At 48.5% G+C, this 18,475-nt stretch overlaps 1 protein-coding gene across 3 annotated transcripts in view; it reads left to right on the forward strand.

The window, feature by feature from the left end:
- zfhx3b (zinc finger homeobox 3b) overlaps window positions 1-18,475 on the forward strand; it is a 246,070-nt gene that overhangs the window by 211,366 nt on the left and 16,229 nt on the right. The window contains exons 5-6 of one of the 3 annotated variants that reach the window (XM_063188440.1): window positions 1,821-1,928; window positions 17,948-18,195. In XM_063188440.1, the coding sequence (XP_063044510.1) occupies window positions 1,821-1,928; window positions 17,948-18,195 (356 nt within the window). The remainder of the gene's footprint in view (window positions 1-1,820; window positions 1,929-17,947; window positions 18,196-18,475) is intronic. The other 2 variants (XM_063188441.1, XM_063188442.1) reach the window with 2 other exon arrangements.

Genomic DNA, 18,475 nt, shown 5'->3' on the forward strand with positions numbered 1-18,475 from the left:
ACGGTATGTGTGGTGGCTTTTGGAGTCGAACTCTTGAGCTTCGGGTTACATGCAGCCTTAACTGCGTTAAGGTTCCTTAAGTGCTCCAAGCATTATTAGGCCATAAAAAAACACACACACAACTGCACAAGTTCAGATGTTTTGGATTGTTGTTTTTCCTCCCGGGCCTAGCCACTGGTGATCTGGGATCCATAGTCCTTTGAGAATTGACTGTGGAGGAATGAATATTTGAGCAGGATATGCCGCGGCCTGTTGTGGTGCGTGTCAATACATCAATAGCCTACCTCATAGAGACTGGCGTGTGGAAGCGTTTTCAAAAGAACATTTAAGTACATTTGCTGTGAATTAGCTGACTTGTGTAATAACTGATAAGGCTTATTGACTGTAAGCCTCGGTTTGCTGTTGTCCAATCAATGCGGGTGCATGCTAGCCGGACTACTTTTAAACAAACTTAACAGGCAAAGGGAGCTCTTGGAGGGGGGGCACAGGGGGGAAATAAAAAGGATTGATGCCCATTTTATTATCTGGTTTTCAGCATCTTGCCTGTGTTACTTACAGATGGCATTATCGGAGATCCATTGTTTTGAGTTCACTGCTTTTAGATGGCCAGATGTATTGAACAGGGGGGCTCTTAAGATGGTTACAGGGGAATTTTTACATTTGACTGAGCAAAACGAAATGAATGGTGGACTCAGTTTAAAATATTTATGCTTTTTATCCTGCATTGCTGCATTACCCATGATGATGTTGAAGGGATCCTTTGCACCACTAAGCATCCCAATGGGCTGAAGCTTGAGACCACACTAATTCATATGAAGAGCGATTGTACGGAAAGAAAAAAAGAGAGAGAGAGAGGTAGAGAGAAGGACAGATAGATAGATAGAGAGAGGAGAACAAGAATGAGAAGAAAGAAACAGAGTGAAGGAGAGCGGGAAATGGAGACAGCAAATAGAAATGAGAAGTAGCTCTTTCTGTTCAAACATGCACATGGACAGATCCCTCTTTTTTTTCCTGTCTGCATACTTCTGACCGCTTTGGAAAATGTGTGTATGTCTCTACCACATGTGTGTGGTTTTGTGCTGTTTTATGCCCATATTAAACAGAGGAAGCCATAAAGATATTTATGTCATGGGCCCAAATGCATAAAGGAAGAATTATATCTGTTCACCCAGGGTTTATATCTAAGTAAATCCTCCATTCAGTGATGACGATACCAATAATAATAATCATCATCATCATAATCATATTAATATTTTATTATTTTTTTATTTCTATTATTATTATTATTATTATTATTATTATTATTATTATTATTATTAGGCCTATTTTTATGATTACTATTATCATCATTATTATTAAAAAGCAGGTACTACTATATATGTTTTTTTATTTACAACTTGCAATCAGAAAGGCGAGAGAGAGAGAGAGAGATCGAGAGAGATCGAGAGAGAGAGAGAGAGAGAGAGAGAGAGAGAGAGAGAGAGAGAGAGAGAGAGAGAGAGAGAGAGAAATAGATGAAGAAAGCACTGCTCGTAATGAATCTGCTCAGAACACCGCTGCACGGCATGGAGAGAGGAAGAGAGAGAGGGAGAGCGGGAGAGAGAGCTACGGAGCGAGCGAGCAAGAGAGCGAGCAAGAGAGAGCGAGAGAGAGTTGCGCCCGCCCCCTTTTGTCTCCTAACCTTGTAAATGCATGTCAGCGAATGTAATTGTTGTAAGCTCCTATAGAAAAAAAACGCTGCCGCCCCTTTAAGTGCTTCCAACCAATTCTGATGGAGTGGTGATTTACATATCCCATCCTCTCCTCTCCTCCCCCTCCAGGAGAACTGAGTGAGGATGTGGAAGCTGCCAGTGAGATCACTACAGACCAGGAGGACCAAACCAAAGACAGAGAGAGTGGGGGGGAGAAGGAGCTCACCAAAGGGACAGGTAAGGCCTCTGTCTTTTTGCACCTCTCTTTAAAGAGGGTGGGGGTGGGGTGGGGTGGGGGGGTTGCAGGGGAGAGGGAGGGGAGGGGGAAAGGGGGAGGAGGGGTCAAGGGGGTGGGGACAGATTTTTTTGGTGGGAGGATATTTTTTGACACTACACAGGATGTTCCAGCTGAGGAGGTCCTTTGTTTTGATCTTAACTAGACTTTTTCTTTTTTTCTGTTTGTTTTACAACAGCCATCAGAGCCTTTTACCTAAACCGTCTCTGATGTGGAATTGCCATGGATCAAACACAATTTTGGTCGCTTTTTCCTCCCCTCTCTCAAGCTATGCATGTCTGGCTCATTAAATTTACTCTTTACAAAGTAGACTCCAAATTGCCTGATTACACTAATTGCGGCCAAGTGACCAAAGACGGAGAAGCCAAGCAACTAAAAAAAAGCAAACAAGTTTTTTTTCCTTCCTTGTCCTCCACAGCGTGTGTGTGTGTGTGTGTGTGTGAACCTGGAGGGGGAAGTGAAGTGAAGTGTGTTGTGGGGGCCTGTGTGTGTGTGTGTATAATTAGGGTCTGGTGTGGAGAAGGGCCATGACAGGCATGTGACCAGGCTGTTGCTGCTGTTGCTGTTGTGACTGCCACAGAGACAGACGAACAGGAGCTAACACTTGTAAAGAATGCTATCAGAGGGGGGGGGCAGGCAGGCAGGCAGACAGCAGGTGCAGGTGTAGGGTGGCAAAAGGGGGTGGGGGGTGGGGGGGTCAGGAGGTGTGGCCTGGGCCTGGGCCTGGTCAGAGTGGAGGGAGTGAGTATGTTTACACACGTGTATGTTTGTAGTCACAGCAGTAGAAGTATTTTTAAGTTTTCAGGTTGTGCAATTTGGCATAGTGTGATTGGATTGAGTAAATATGTTTGTGTATGGGATGGAATGTTGTATAGTTGCTGAAGTAGTAGCAGAATGGTTGTGCAATGGGGCCTGCGCACACACACACATGCTTGCATGCATGTGTGTGTGTGGAAGAGTAGCAGTAGTAGTACTGTAGGAGTAGCATGTTGCAGCTGTGCTATGAGCTATGCTGGGGGTGTTCAGTGTGGGCACTGGCACTACCACTACCAAGTCAGGCCTGCATGCGTGGGAAACCAAGGGCCTGTGTAGGAGGAAGAGGTGCTCAACACAGCAGAGAGAGAGAGAGAGAGAGAGAGAGAGAGTGGGAGAGAGAACGAGAGATGGAGTGAGATAGAGAGAGAGAGAGAGTGAGAGAGAGAGAAAGAGAGAGAGAGTGAGATAGAGACAGTGGGAGAGAGAGAGATGGAGAGAGAGAGAGAGATGGAGAGAGAGAGATGGAGAGAGGGAAAGAGGAAAAAGGAGAGAGAATGTGTTGCCTCTGGTGCTAATGGAAGGTTGGAGTGCTTGAAGCTGTTAGAGAACTTGTGGGTACTTACTGAGCGGACTGTTATCCCCCGTGGAATAGCAATGAAGAAACAAAAACGGACATATTGGTTTAATAACATTGTTATTCACCATTTTTTTTTTACTAATTGTATTTAATTAATATTATAGTATTAGAAAGCTGCAGTTTTGGGAAAGACAGTAACAACATTGTCCGCTGTTGTGGCTTTTTGTGTTGATCTATAAAAAACATGTACACATCACTAGGCTAGGCTCAGCAGTGGGATATAGAGACAGTGGCGGGTGCAGGGACAGCGGGGTAAGTCCTGGGGGGATGAAAGACACCACAACCCCCATCCCTAGCCGCACCGCCAGACACCCAGCCACTCAGCCACCCCCCTCTCCCCATCTCCCCCACCCCCACCCCGCCCCACTACCATTATCCACCCCTCTCCCCTTGTCAAACCCCCTCAGCCACCCCACTCGCCATCTCACCCACAACCACCCACCTCTCTCCCCATCTCACCCCCCACATCCAACCACCGCTCTCCCCTCTGCACCCCCCACTGCTTCCCCTTCCTCGAGTCTCTCATCTCCTGTGCTGTGTAAGGATGTACTGTATAGTGTAGCATGGTGTAGTGTGGTGGTGTAGTAGTATGGAGCCTGGTGCTCAGCAGGCCCAGCGGGCTGGCCTCTCCTGCCCACAGCAGCCTCCCTCAGCCTGGGCCTCGCCCGCCGCTACACCGGCCCCCTCTGATCCGCCCAGTGGGGCTCTCCAAAGCAGCAGCTACAGCAGCAGGGCTCTCTCACTTCCTCTATTTGTCTTTCGCCCACTGTGTCTCTATATCTCTCTATCTCTTTCGCTGTCTTTTCCTCTCTTTATTGCTCTGTTTTCGCTCTCCTTCTGTTTATATCTTTTACCATTTCTCTACTATTCTCTCTCATGCAAGGTGCAGGACATCTAGTGTGGGTTTAATAAAAACACTGAGATCATGTGGAATATTCTGTAGGAGGAGAAATATTTAGCCGTCTAGTCCCCCAATTTAGGCCAATGTGCTGCCATTAACATTTCTGCACTTAAGAAGTCTGTTATAACCGATTCACTCTTTTCCAACTTTTACACATAGCTTTGCATTTTTTTCTCAAACTCGGAAAGCACAGCATGAAGAAAAGTTTATTTGCATTTTTGAAAAAAAAAGATGTCTTTGATATCTGAACTTTTAGTTGAAATGAGGCAGACTTGTTTGTGTTCTTTGAAAGAGTGGCAGCCCCCCTTTGATGGGGAGAAAGTAATGATATGCATGCCCGGCTGAAAAATGGCTAAAAGTATATTTTAACACATCAAAATAAAAGCACTTTAAAAAGCATTAAAATGAGCTGCGTGATTAATAATTCAATCATACCTGTGGTGCACAGGAAGACGACTCCTCGCATTAGAATTCCTCTTCCACTTCTCCGCCACCCCCCTCTCCTCTCCTCTCCTCTCCCTTCTTCCTTCTCCTTTTTTCTTCTCTTTCTTTCTTTTTTGTCATTTTTTCTTTTTTTGGACGGCATGGAATTTCATACACGAATATTCAATTCCTTTTCCTCCCCTCTGTCAGTCGCTAATCACCAAATAAGTGTGTTTCTGTGTTTTCACAAAGGGGAAGAGATGTGCTTGCCTATGAAAAATTTACTGGCTTCCCAGCAGCTTATTAGAAACGCTTAGTTAAAAATAGCGTGTGCATTAGGGAGCCAGGTCTGAGGGGCTGTTTGATGTCTGTAAGGAAGAAGAAGAAGAGAAGAAGAAGAAGAAAGACGAGTGAAGGGAAGGGAGAGGTGGATTGAAGAGTGGAGGAGTGGAGTGGTGGTGGGGATGAGGGTGAGGGTGGATGTAAGGGCTAGGGTGAGGTGGGGTGGGGTGGATGAGGAAACAGTGGTGCCGTTTGAACCAAGATAGCAGTGTTGTCACCTAGGAGGAGAAAAAGGCACAAATGAAGAGTTCAGATGCAAAAAAACCCTAACTCCATTTCTGAAGACCTGCACTTCTATACTTTTAGAGAACCCCGTTGTTCGTTTGGTTTACATTTATGTACTTGATAATACATATAAATAGTCATATTACATAAATAAAATTTAAAAATATGTAATTTTGATAGCTCTGTATTGAATAAAAATGAATTAAAATATTTTTCTGAAAAGGCACTTAGGGGGTTTTGCATCTGAACTCTTCAAATGTAACTCAGAAGAACACTTCCACCAACACTCCGCTTTTTTTCACCCCTTCTTCCCTGAATCTTCATTGAGCCCAGATCAGCATTCAGTTTCCTGTGGACTGACTGCTGCTTAACCTTGGCTAAAATGAGAGCCAGAGAGGAGAAGAGAGAGGGGGGGGGTTGCATCTGGTAAACAGAAGCACGCTTGTTTTGGCTGCTGACTGTCTGAGAGAGTGTTTGCCGGCAGACGGTCTGTCAGAGTGTGTGTGTGTTTGTGTGTATGTCTGTGTGTTTGTGTGTGTGTGTCTGTGTGTGTATGTGTGTGTGTCTGTGTGTACACACATGTGTGTGTGTGAATGTTTATGTGTTGTACTCTAGGTTATCTTGTCTGTGGACGAGTGTGCCGTGCCTGCATGGGTGTGTTTGTGTGTGTCTGTGTTATGTGTTTGTGTTACGTGTGTGTGTGTCTGTTTTGCTGGTTGCAGTGAGTCGCTGGAAGCTAACCTGTTATTTAAAGGCATATCTAAAAGGATTTGAGTCACGGCGTCTTGAAGCCCGGCTGTTATTAGGGGTCCGTCATTAGTATTATTGAAGTTTCTCTCCTCTCCCTGTCACACCGCCTCAACCACCGCCGCCGCCACCGCTATCACCACCGGTGGAAGTCGCCTGCGTTGGGAGGGAGACGTCGCTTGCTTTACAAATGACAGTCACTGTCAGGTAGAGCCGCATTAGCCCGGCGACGGGGAAAAAAGCGAGTCCTCCTATTTAAAGCGACTGTCAATCTCTTTCCCTCCCTTTTCATGTGCCGCCGCCGAGCCTCAGCCACACGGCTTCATTACAAGCATTTAGAGAGACACTCGGCAAGCCGTGTAAACGTTGCATGTGCCGGGCATGTCACCATGCGACGACGGAGGGGGGGGGCCTGGATGCCACCATGGTGGGGGGTGGGGGGTGGGGGGTGGTGGTGGCGGCGGTGGCTGTGTTTTGTTTTCGTGGTGTGACATGCTATAGTCAGATGTATGTATGCGCCACCAGATTATGCATATGTGTGTACAGTGCCACCCCCCCCACACACACACACACACACACCCCACCATAGACACTTTGTAGTCAGAAAGAGAGATTCGCACATGCATACATACATATTGAAACACACACACACACACACACACACACACACACACACACACACACACACACACACACACACACACACACACACACTCTCACACACACATACACACACCCATGAAGAGTTGTGGTAATTTGTGCGCACACACACATGATTAGAGATAAGAGAGGAGATGAGCGAGAGCAGGAGACGAGAAATGAGAAGGAGCGACAGCTGAAGACAGACAGATGGAGAAAAGCAAGGAGATGAGGTCTTTGTAATTATCTGCCATGGGGAAGGCGAAGAGAGAGAGGGAGAGAGGGAGAGAGAGAGACTGAGAAGAGAGAGAGAGAAAGACAGAGAGAGAGAGACTGAGAAGAGAGAGAGAGAAAGACAGAGAGAATGAGAGAGAGAGTGTCCGTGATATGACACACATCCATGAGATGACACTGTACACCTGAAATCATTACTTATTTGGACAAGAAAATGATGTTGGCAGACGCTGCAATTTAGCCACCCTTCCAAATAAGCATTGCAAGGCTTGTTTCTAATGTCAAGCATAAAATATTCATAAAAGGTTCGCCTGGAGGCCTTTCTCTCTTTCTCTCTCTTTCCCTCTCTCTCTCTCTTCATCCCTCGTTTCCCCACCTCCTCTCCACTCCTCCGCTTCCTCGTGCCTGCTACGGTACACCTAGCTGAGGCAGCATTAGCCAAATCAGGTGGCCGCGGCTCGGACAACCCTGCCCTACCTTGATTAAAGCAGAGGGGAAGACTTAATATAGCAATAGCACACCGGGTACAGGATGGAGGGAGTAGAGAGGAGCATGGGGAGGAGAATGGATGGAGATCAGATGCATAGAGAGAGAGAGAGAGATGGAGAATAAGAGAGGGATACAGAGATTGAGAGAAAGACAGAGAGGGGGTGCCTATGAAAGAGAAAGAGTGAGCTGTACAGAGAGAGGGAGAGAGCAATGGCAATAGAGAGATTGATAGAATGAGGGAGAGCGATACTGCTGGAGAGAGAGAGGTAGAGAGAGAGAGAGAGAGAGGTAGAGAGAGAGAGAGAGAGAGAGAGAGAGAGAGAGAGAGAGAGAGAGAGAGAGAGAGTTGGACAGGAGGAGAGGAGAGGAGAGGAGAGGAGAGGAGAAGAGAGGAGAGGAGAAGAGAGGAGAGGAGAGGAGAGGAGAGGAGAGGAGAGGAGAGGAGAGGAGAGGAGAGGTGAGGAGAGGAGAGGAGAGGAGAGGAGAGGAGAGGAGAGGAGAGGAGAGGAGAGGTGGAGAGATTGTTAATACACTTAAGGGCTGGGAGGCTCGGCCACAATAAGATTTGACATGTTTAACATAAATGTATAGGGAGGGACAGTATTGGAGGTGGTGGTGGTGGTCTGCATGGTAGTGGTGCTGCTGTGCTGTAGTGGTGCTGTTGGTGGTCGGGACGGGAGGACGTTGGTTGGAAGGCGGAGGAAAGAATGGGGGTTGCAGTCCTCAGCAATTGAGCTTTATGAATAATTCCTCTCATCTCCTCCACCGAACCCTACCTACCTACCCACCCACACTGCCCCGCAACCCCCCCCACTCTCTCTTTTCTCCTGACTTTCAAATTACAGGAGCCTAGTGTGAGGGAGGGGGGAGAAAAATAATATTACAGCGCAGGTCATCCGCATTCTGACACCGGCAGCAGAACACCCTGCCAAATTGGTCCCATCTCTTCTCCCTTATATATTTACTTAAACGCATGAATCCTGCTGATTGGATGAGCAGGGGGGGGAAGGAATTGCTTGTGTGTGCATCGGTGTGTGTGTGCGTGTGCGTGTGCGTGCGTGTGTGTGTGCGTGTGCGTGTGCGTGCGTGTGTGTGTTGTGTTGGTGAAGGGCGAACACATCTAGCTTACTTGTGTATACGCTCCCAGTGCCAATTGTACATCAACACCCCCTGGATGCTGAGCTATGATACTGCAAGCCAAGCACTGGTCTCTCTCTCTCTCTCTCTCTCTCTCTCTCTCTCTCTCTCTCTCTCTCTCTCTTTCTCTCTCTCTCTCTGGTCGACGGCATATCTTTTTTTAAATTTGCATTGTCCATCTGCAGTTTCACTCCGCACAATTTCATGGGTCTGGAAGGTTTTAGGCGGACGGCCTCTTATTGTGCCAAAACCGTTTGTTAGTTAGTAGTCGCATATGTCAGATTTCTGGGCTATGTCCAGCAGTAATAACTACCAGATCATTCAAGTAGTATTTTCTAACCTTACTTTTGTTGGAATTCAGTGCACAGTAATGGCTATTTTTGTGGTATTTAAATCGAAACAGAAAAGGGGGCCCTATTATGTCCATGTGCACATTAAAAGCGCTGGGGTGTGTTTCTCAAAAGCGTAGTTGTTAGCCAGTTAGCAACTTTGGTAGTTGCCAATAGGCAATTGCATTGTAAACAACAAAGTAGCTGACGTAGTTAGCAACTATGGCTTCGAGAAATGCACCCCTGCACTGTATTTTCTCCAAGCTTCAGTGCACTGTTGAGACTTTGTTTTTTTTGCATCAGCTTTGCATATTCATGGAGTGTCCTTTCAACGCTTGTCATCCTCTAAATTAAAAATTCTTTTTTTCTTCTTCTTCTCTGAAGATAATGGCCCATAAATTGTCCTTGTTTGCGAGTCGGCTCCCAGAAAGACCGGTGTTTAGGAGGGGGCTTTATTTTTTTTTACTGCCCATATTCTAATGATCTCACCGAGTGCAAGAGGGTGTGTGTGTGTGTAGTGTGTGTGTAGTGTGTGTGTGTGTGTGTGTGTGTGTGTGTGTGTGTGTGTGTGTGTGTGTGTGTGTGTGTGTGTGTGTGTGTGTGTGTGTGTGTGTGTGTGTGTGTGTGTGTGTGTGTGTAGGGATGCCCTCTGAAGGTGATCGAGGTGCTGCCTCTTGCCTGACATGATTAATAACGTGGCCACTAATTAATATCTCCTTTTAATTTCTTCATTTTAAATTTGTCTTTGTGGCTGTCTCGCCTGTAGGCCTCCCTCCCACTCATAACACAACCCACCCCGACCCATCCTCCCAACCCCACACACACACACGCCACACACCACACACCAAGCTGCTCCTAGCCACACACACACATGCGCAGCCATGGAGGAGGTTGGATTTTTCATTTAATAAAGGGGTTATACACCAAGGATACCGAGATATGATGAGCTTCGGGTTTGGGCGCGAGGCTTTGGTTGTAATTTTCTTTATTTGAAATTAATTGATGCAGAGTAATTACCTGAGAAATATGGAGGTGAAATGGAATATAGCCCACTGTCGCTCAGGGCTCCAACATTGGCCTTCCGATTAAAAAAGGCTGGTAGGGGTAAAAAAAAAAAGAGAGAGAGAGAGAGCGAGAGAGATAGAGAGGCAGAAGACAAGACGTGTGGGTGGGTGTGGATGGGGGGTTGGAGCGATAATATTCAGTTATTGTTAGCAAGCGTATTAAAAGTGAATGACTTTTTAGCACTGGGGACTTGAACCTGCTTTTTTTCATATTAATGGTTAAATTGCTGAGGGACCGGAGGGGCCAGGTTGTTTCGCCCATGTGTCAGGGTGCTGTGGTGGGGAGAAGTGAAGTAAGTGAAGGGAAAAAAATGGCGTCACACCTCTATCATCCTCCAAACACAGTAACCAGGGGTGTTTTGTGGGACTGGACATTGGTGTGAGGTGGACATGGACAGGGTATGTGTTCGCTAGTGAGGAGAGAAAGAGATGATCTGGGAAGGAGGTTAGTGGGTGCTAGCTGAGGGTCAGCTTCAGCTACAGTACATTGGTCACTTCAAACAAGAGCAGTAACAGTATAACTGGGGGTGTAAGTGGTGGGGTGTGTGGAGGTTGAGTATTGATGTGAGATGGACATGACCAGGGTCTGTGCTCGCTAGTGAGGGGAGAGAGAGAGAGAGAGGGGCATGGTCTGGGGAGTGCAGTGGGCACTGGGCAGCTTGAGTGTTGTACTGCTGGAGGCTACCATGTTCAGAGGCCAGTGGGGATGGTTTGAAGTTGCCTCTCTGGCGAGGCATCTCTGACTGAAACCCATGCTGCAGATACTTTAGATGTTTGTGCACTTGTTTCCCCAACGGCCCTTTGGGGAGATTTCTCTTGAGTAAGGTTCACTCAAAAATGGAAAAAAGGAGGCGCACACAAGACTTGTGTGAAAAAGTGTATTGAAGCCGAAAATATACAACAGAAGTCTAAGGATTAACTGGAGAGACAGACGTTTCGGAGCTAGTCCATTTTCAATGTCTCCAGTAGGACAAGTGTAAGGTTGCCCTGTTGGTGAATGGGCAGGCCTGGGGAAACCTCTTTTTTGGCTTTTTTCTCTTTCTTATCTTTAGAGCCCCTCTCTCGTACCTCATCTTTGTCTCTATTTGTCTGCCTCTGCCTCTCTCTCTCTCTCTCTCTCCTCTCTCTCTCTCTCTCTCTCTCTCTCTCTCTCTCTCTCTCTCTCTTCTCTCCCATTAACCATCAGTACTGCATGGTCCGGCTCTCAGAATATCGCTTCCCAAGGACAGAGGTGGCGACGACACAGCAGCAGCTGCTGTGTAATTCCTGGGAGGTTTTTAAGCGCTGGTCAAGAAGAGCTGTTTCGTTAACACCAGGGCAGCAAACTTGTGTCGGTTAGCCCCCACCAGCTGCCGTGTCTTTTCTTTTTTTGTTTTATTGTTATTATTTTAACACCCCGAACCCCTTTGCCCTCTTTACCTTCTCCGAATGCCCAACGAGGCCCCTGGATCGCTAACAGAGCACCATCACCACCCCACTACCACCCAAGCCCTCTACCACCCCCTCAGTCTCCCTCACCTCCCCCATACAAGCTAACCACAGAGCTGGACCTGGCTCAGTAATGCAAGCCTGGGCCAAGGACTCCAGCAGAGAGGTGAGAGAAGGTGCCAAAGTCCAATTCACTTACGGGACTCGACAGCACAAAGGCCCTCAGTTTACCGAAAAGAGCCATGAATTAATAATCACCTAATTGACTTTTAAGATTTTTTTTCCCCCTACTCCTTCCTTCACTCACTCACTCACTCTCTCCTTCCCTCTGTGCCTTCTCCTTACTTCCTCCCATCACGCTCGCCTTTTGTACTTGCAAGATGAAAGTCTGGCCCTCGTCTCTGGTGTGTCTGAGTGAGTTTTATGTGGAGACAGTTTGCTGTGCGAATGAGAGGTCAGGAGAGGGCCTGTCCACCTTCATCGGGCTGCAATGGTTACATCTTTAACTCGCAGGCGATGCGTGCAGCAAGCGGCAGCAGGTCTTTTTACTTGGGAGCTGGTGGAGACGTACTGCAGGCTAGGGATGGCCTCTCACATCATGTTTTGTCTATTTGGAGTTGAACGAGAACCAAACAATTTGAATAAAGGGGAAATGAAAAACAGGAGTGGCCCCTAAATTGTTTTTCTTTTCGCAAACCCCAAATTTCCCATTCCAATTTTGCCTGAGTGATATTTTGGACCCAAATGTCTTCGTTACCATTTTCTGCTTTATTTCTACGATGGCAGTGCAGTCAGTCCTTGTTGACAGTGACATTGATAGGGACAGCGACATACAGGTAGGAAGGCAGGCAGGCAGGCAGAAAGGCAGGCAGACAGTGGCCCCTGTTGTTACCTCTGTCATCGGTGTCCTGTTCGTGATCCCCGTGAAGTCACAGAGCCGGCTCTTTAATCCCGGGCCCCTGTGTTGAGCCGTGGGCGTGCACTCGCGTCACACTCGGAGGACTCCAGGGACAGGCTCAGGTCCCATCAGCAGCTAGTGCTGTCTTCTGTTCTGTGCTGTTCTGTTCTGGTCATGGTCTGTTTCAGCAGATCGCCTCCACTCTGATGCAGCTCCATGTCCCCTTGCCAAGCCAAGCGCGCCACATTTAGAATGTGTAGACACACTTCAGATGCACACAGACATCACACACGTGCAGTAGTGTTCACGCGTGCACATATCCGCACACACGCACACATATAGACACGCGCGCACACACACACACACACACACAACAAAGTGTTTCTCTCTGTGTGCTCTCCCTCTCGTTCCAGTATGTTTTCAGCTTGGCTCAGTAGTAAGGGTTGATCGTTGCTATGTTGTTGTTTTTCTTCTTTTTTTTCTTATCCAAGTCCCCATGACATAAACAGAAACCAAAGAGGGAAAAAAACACAGGACACGGTGGCTGGACTCTGTTCGTCACGGTCCTTGTGGCAGAGGCGTGAGGGTTTGGTAGTACGTATCTTCGGTCGGTGGCTGCTTAAAGCGACCAATCGATCAGATTTATGAAGTCTTAACAGGGCATGACCAGGTGAACTGGACACCCAGCCTCACCTCCGCTCCACCCACACAGCCTTACTCACTCACACCCACCCACCCCCAGCCTCCGCGAGGCAGCAGCCTACTGGGTCTTGCACGTCTCTGGGGAAGTATTCTGTCGTGGCCCCCTTTTAACCACATTAGCCCTGGTTGATAGGTGAATAAAGTTGTTGTTTGTATGGACTTGGGCGCTGCGTGGGCCTGCGTTGCTATTTTTTCAAACATGTTTTGGTTTAGAAGTGTCGGCGGTGTTGAAATAAAACTTTCATGCGAGCCTATAATCCTCCGCTGAAGGCTCCTTAAACAGTTTCGTATCAGGAGAAACAGTCTGGCATAAGCTTGTGTAGTGCAGACTGCACAGGCAGGCAGGCAGGCGAGCAGGGAGGACTGACTGTTCCCCAGCATATGCTGCCCATTAGCCTGTCCCGATAGAGGACACTAGACTCATTTTCCGCCTTTTTTTTTTTACTTTTACTCTTGGCGTTTGCAGTGGCAGACTTAAAACTCAAAACTCAGACTCAGGCTGCAGACAGCTTTGGCCTCCGTTTCCAGCTCCCAGCCCAGAGCAAAGCCGGCCAGCCAGTCAGCAGTAGACATTTTAGTTCCAGCTGTTTTGTCTGCGTTCAAATGGCCCAAACCACCCAACCTGTCCACATCATGTGAAGTTTTATGGGAGGATTATGTGTTTGTGTGTGTGAGTGCATGTCTGCTGCGTGTGTACTGTGTATGTGCATGGATAGAGGATTCTGACCGTTCTCAGCAGATACAGACTTGTCCAAGATTGTTGATAAGCAGTTAAGGAGAAAAGACATTTGAAAGGTGGACAACGAACAAGTAGCTTGTCTTGTGCAAAGTCATGAAGTCCTGCCCTCTCAGAGCCCATAAGAAAGAGAGAGAGAGAGAGAGAGAGAGAGAGAGAGAGAGAGAGAGAGGGGGCGAGAGGGAGAAAAGGCCAGCATAAGCTTAAGATGGGAGGGCGGCTTTGAAAACGCTAAAAGAAAGGAAAGGAACTCCTCTTGTTGAAGGCGGTTTCTGTTCACTGTCAGTTAGTAGGCGGGAGGACGGGTGGATGGGGTGAAGTGAGGTGATGGTGGTGGAGGAGGAGGAGGAAGTAGTGAGGACAGTAAGAGAGAGAGAGAGAGAGAGAGAGGGACGTAATGTGACAGAATGGGAGGTTCCTTTGTTTAACATTTCCTTTGTTTATTGGTGGAGATGTGTAACGGGATTGGCCCTGACTGGGCTCTAATTGGGCCCGGCCGACCAACTGATGGCCGGGTCTCCGTGAGATCGGGCAAAGCTGCTCTCTCTCTCTCGCTTAGACCCAAGCAAGGAGCACCTCCCCTTCCGCCCCCTCACGTCGCTCCTGCCTCCTGCCTCCCTCCCTCCCACCCCACTGGGCAATCAGCTCAACTGCCTGCCTACTGATTGGAGGTGACATTTTAATGTCTAGAGCAGTGGGATGGTCAGCCCTGTTTAACCTGACCCCTCCTGCCCAGGCCTCTCTCTCGCCCACACACACACACACACACACACACACACACACACACACACACACACACACACACACACACACACACACACACACACACACACACACACACACACACACACACACACACACACACACACAACTGTGTACTCACACACACGCGCACACACGCACATGCACACACACACACACACACTCTCTCACTCACCACTACCCTTTGCTCTCAATTTGCCCTTGCAGGACTGTACGAATCACGGCCAAATTTAACTCTTTATGTCCTCGTTAAGGGCCAGGCCAGTCTGGCAGCGGGTCCCGTCTTGAGTTTCACAGTGAATTCTTTCCACTGGCGCAGCGCCGGGTCGCAGGCTGCCCTGTTCTCTCCGCTCTGCTCTCCTCTGCTCTTGCTGTTGCTGTTGCTCTTGCTCTGCCTCACCCCCCTCCAGCTCTGGCTCCGTGTGGATTTAGCTCCTTTACGAGCGCCGGCTTAGCTGAGTATTTTTACTCGACTTGCTACGATGCCTTTTTTATATATAAATATATACAGGCGCGCCGCTCCTGGTTTTTGTTTGCTTCTTCACTACTTAGTCTCTGTGGCTATCTCCTACAACCTCTCTCAAATCTCTCAGTCTCTCTCTCTCTCTCTCTCTCTACCTCTATCTCTCTGTCAGCCTCTCTCTCTCGCTCTCCCTCCAGCTCTTCAAGTCAAGTCAAGTCTCTCAAATCTCTCACACACTCTCTCTCTCTACCTCTATCTCTCTGTCAGCCTCTCTCTCTCGCTCTCCCTCCAGCTCTTCTTCCACCCCAACTCTGAATAGTCAGCGAGGCCGATGCCCCCCCTGGTTTAAGCTGGGCGTCAGAGCCTTGTGTTTCTGGGGGCTGAGGAAGGGATGATGAGGCAGTGCATTGTGTGTGTGTGTGTGTGTGTGTGTGTGTGTGTGTGTGTGTGTGTGTGTGTGTGTGTGTGTGTGTGTGTGTGTGTGTGTGTGTGTGTGTGTGTGTGTGTGTGTGTGTGTGTGTGTGTGTGTGTGTGTGTGTGTGTGTGTATACTGTATGCGTAAGTACTGTAGGTGTGCATGTGTGTGTGCGTGCATGTGTGTGTGTTTTATGTGTACGGTATGTGTGTGTGCATTGTGTGTGTGTGTGTGCATTGTGCTGCCCGGTGCAGGCTGCATTAGGGGGATTAGGTGCGTGAAGCGCTCTGCCAGCCAGTGGAGCCCATTTCAGACGGCAGCAGCCACGCCAGGTGATTATCACAAAGAGGGGATTCCTTTCTAAGATGTGCTGGCACCTGACAATTACCCATCTCTCCCTCTCCCTCTCTCTCTCTCTCTCTCTCTCTCTCCCTCTCCCTCTCTCTCTCTCTCTCTCCCTCTCTCTCTCTCTCCCTCTCCCTCTCTCTCTCTCTCTCTCTCTCTCCTCTCTCTCTCTCCTCTCTCTCTCTCTCTCTCTCTCTCTCTCTCTCTCTCTCTCTCTCTCTCTCTCTCTCTCTCTCACCCACACACTCTCCCACTCGCTTTTCCTGCGATCCATTCTGCGTCTCTCTCTCTGTCGACTATTTTCAGTCAGCAGTGTATGAGCAGCTATTTTGTGTGATGTTGACTCTTAAAATGTGTCCTCTCTCTATTGATGTAGTTGTTAGAGGTGTTTTTTTGTAACGCTCGACACCAGAAATTACTGGACTTCAGATAAGCATCTTCCGCCGCCGCTCGTGTGAAGTTCTTACTTCCCCCCATTGACTTTCTATCTCGTGCTTTCAAGTGGGTATTAAGTAGGTAGGCTCTACTCAAAGCAACTTCAGGCGTTGCATTTTATTCCCTTGAAAATGCAGCATATATACGCACCTCTGGTTCACAGCAGCTCGTCGTACAAAATATGCTCCTTTTCAATAAACATAAAATGCTGAATGTTATCTCCACATTTGCCTCAAGAGATGCTCAGATCAGTCAAAGTAATGGGAACCGTGTTGCATATTGTGCGCTAGGAAATGAGGTTCGTCCATATGAGGAGGAGACGTAAGAGATGGGCAAGATGAGGGGCCCCACTTTATCCATCCATCCATCCAGCCAAACCACAGGAACACCCCTCTATACTCCACACGACTCAGCCCAACCCAGAAGTCTCCAGTGCCTGGATTAACTGGTTACAGAATTCCAATTAAGTGGAGAGATGCTCTGGCACTCACCAGCGAGGGCAGTGGAGGCACAGCAAGAGAGAGAGGTGGGTGGGGGGGAAAGAGAGAGAGAGAGAGAGAGAGAGGGAGAGAGAGAGAGAAAGAGAGAGAGGAGGGGGAGAGAGAGGGGAAGGATTTACCTGAGCAGGGTCAAGCTGTAGGTCAGCGCTACCAGCAGGATTTGGGAGAAGGAGTACGGGGGAGGGAAGAAGAAGAGAGGGGGGAAAGAGTTCCTAAGCCTGCAGCTCCTCCAAAAGCCTCCCCCCTGTGTGTGTGTGTGTAGTGTGTGTGCGCGTGCGTGCATGTGCGTGCATGCGTGTGCGTGCGTGTGCGTACGCACCCCAGCCCAAATCACACCACTCCTCCAGCTGGCATGGTCTCATACAGCCCCTGGAATCAAAGGGGCTCAAAAATCTCACCTGGTTTTAATTGCTCTGAGCAGTCTGGAACTGGCTCGCTCAGGCTGGAGCGTTGGCTCCCGTATTTACTTGAGTTCATTTCGGAGTTCAGGATTTTTTTTTATGGAACTCCCTCCCGGTTTCATGAGTGTGTTTTTTCCTGTTTCTAATTTCTTCAGTTGTAGGAATACTGAGTCCTAGAATAAATTGAATGCAATTGGAATAAAATATTGAATATTTTGTGGGAATGGAAAATTATTCCATTCTTTTGTATGTGGAATATTGTGTATTTGGGCATATCTGTAAAAAGTAGATGAGTAACTTCATATTTCATATGTAAATGTGATTTCTAGTCATCTACAGTATCCGTGCTCACATTTCCCTTCATTCAAAGAAGTAGGAGTTTGGGGTTAGGGCTGGAGCAAGAGCCTTTGGAGTGATGGGGCCCTCTTTTAGATAAATACTGTCTGATCAGATGCGTCGGGACTTGTGATGGGCACGTCACAAGTCGCATGGATCTCTTCCGCTAAAATCTCTTGCATCAAACGCCAAAGTTGCCATGCAGGTGCCGGAGCAACCTGACGTGGCAAACTAACGTTTTGATTAGACGTCGGTGGCGCTGTCTGATGTCCTAACCATCCAACATTGGGAGAGACAGCCCGTCAGCCAGAGATACGAGTGCCTGCCTTTCTTCGTGGCATGGGAGGGGACTTTGAAAACGGCATGGCGGTTTGCATTGGAGAGAGACCCCCCCTAGACACCCACACTGACAACAACCCCACCCTAACCTATCACAACCCACGCTCTGCAACTCTCCGGCCCAAACTCAGTTAAATACGCCTCTGTCACAGTTGGGGAAAGACATCGTTAAGCCCTTTATCCAGCCCTTTGTATTGATTGATTAGTACCAGAGTGTCTCTTCCCTGCCCCTGACTAAGTGTCTGTGTGTTTCTTCCTCTCTGTGTGTGTTTGTCTAGGAGCAGGAGCAGCAGCGGCGGCCGCAGCATCAGCAGCAGCAGCTTCAGCATCAGTGGCAGCATCCAGCCATTTGGAGCGAGAGAGGGAACGGGAGAGGGAGCGGGAGCGGGAAAGGGAGAGGGAGAGGGAGCGGGAGCAGTCGGAGTCCCCGGCCCCCTCCAAGCGCCCGTCTTCGAGGTCTGGGGCGGCGGAGAGCCCCCTGTCCTCCAAGAGGCCCCGCACGGCTGACAAGAGTGCTGGAGAGCAGGTGAGGAGCCCGAGAGGGGAGCCCATTAGCACCGGGTCACATGAGGAGGCCCTGGCAGGAGGGGGTGGTGTTTGTGGGCTGTCAAGACGCCCATCAGTCTCTCTCTCTCTCTCTCTCTCTCTGTCTCTCTCTCTCTCTCTCTCTCACTCTCACTCTATGTCTGTCTCTCTGTTGCTGCCAGTATCCATTTTGCAGATGTTGATTTGTGTTGCCACTCTCTGCCATCACACCAGTCAGCTCAGCTCGCTCTGCCAGTGGGAGTAGTTTGTTATGAAAGCCC

The sequence above is a fragment of the Engraulis encrasicolus genome, chromosome 22, assembly GCF_034702125.1.
Source record: "Engraulis encrasicolus isolate BLACKSEA-1 chromosome 22, IST_EnEncr_1.0, whole genome shotgun sequence".
NCBI lineage: Eukaryota > Metazoa > Chordata > Actinopteri > Clupeiformes > Engraulidae > Engraulis > Engraulis encrasicolus.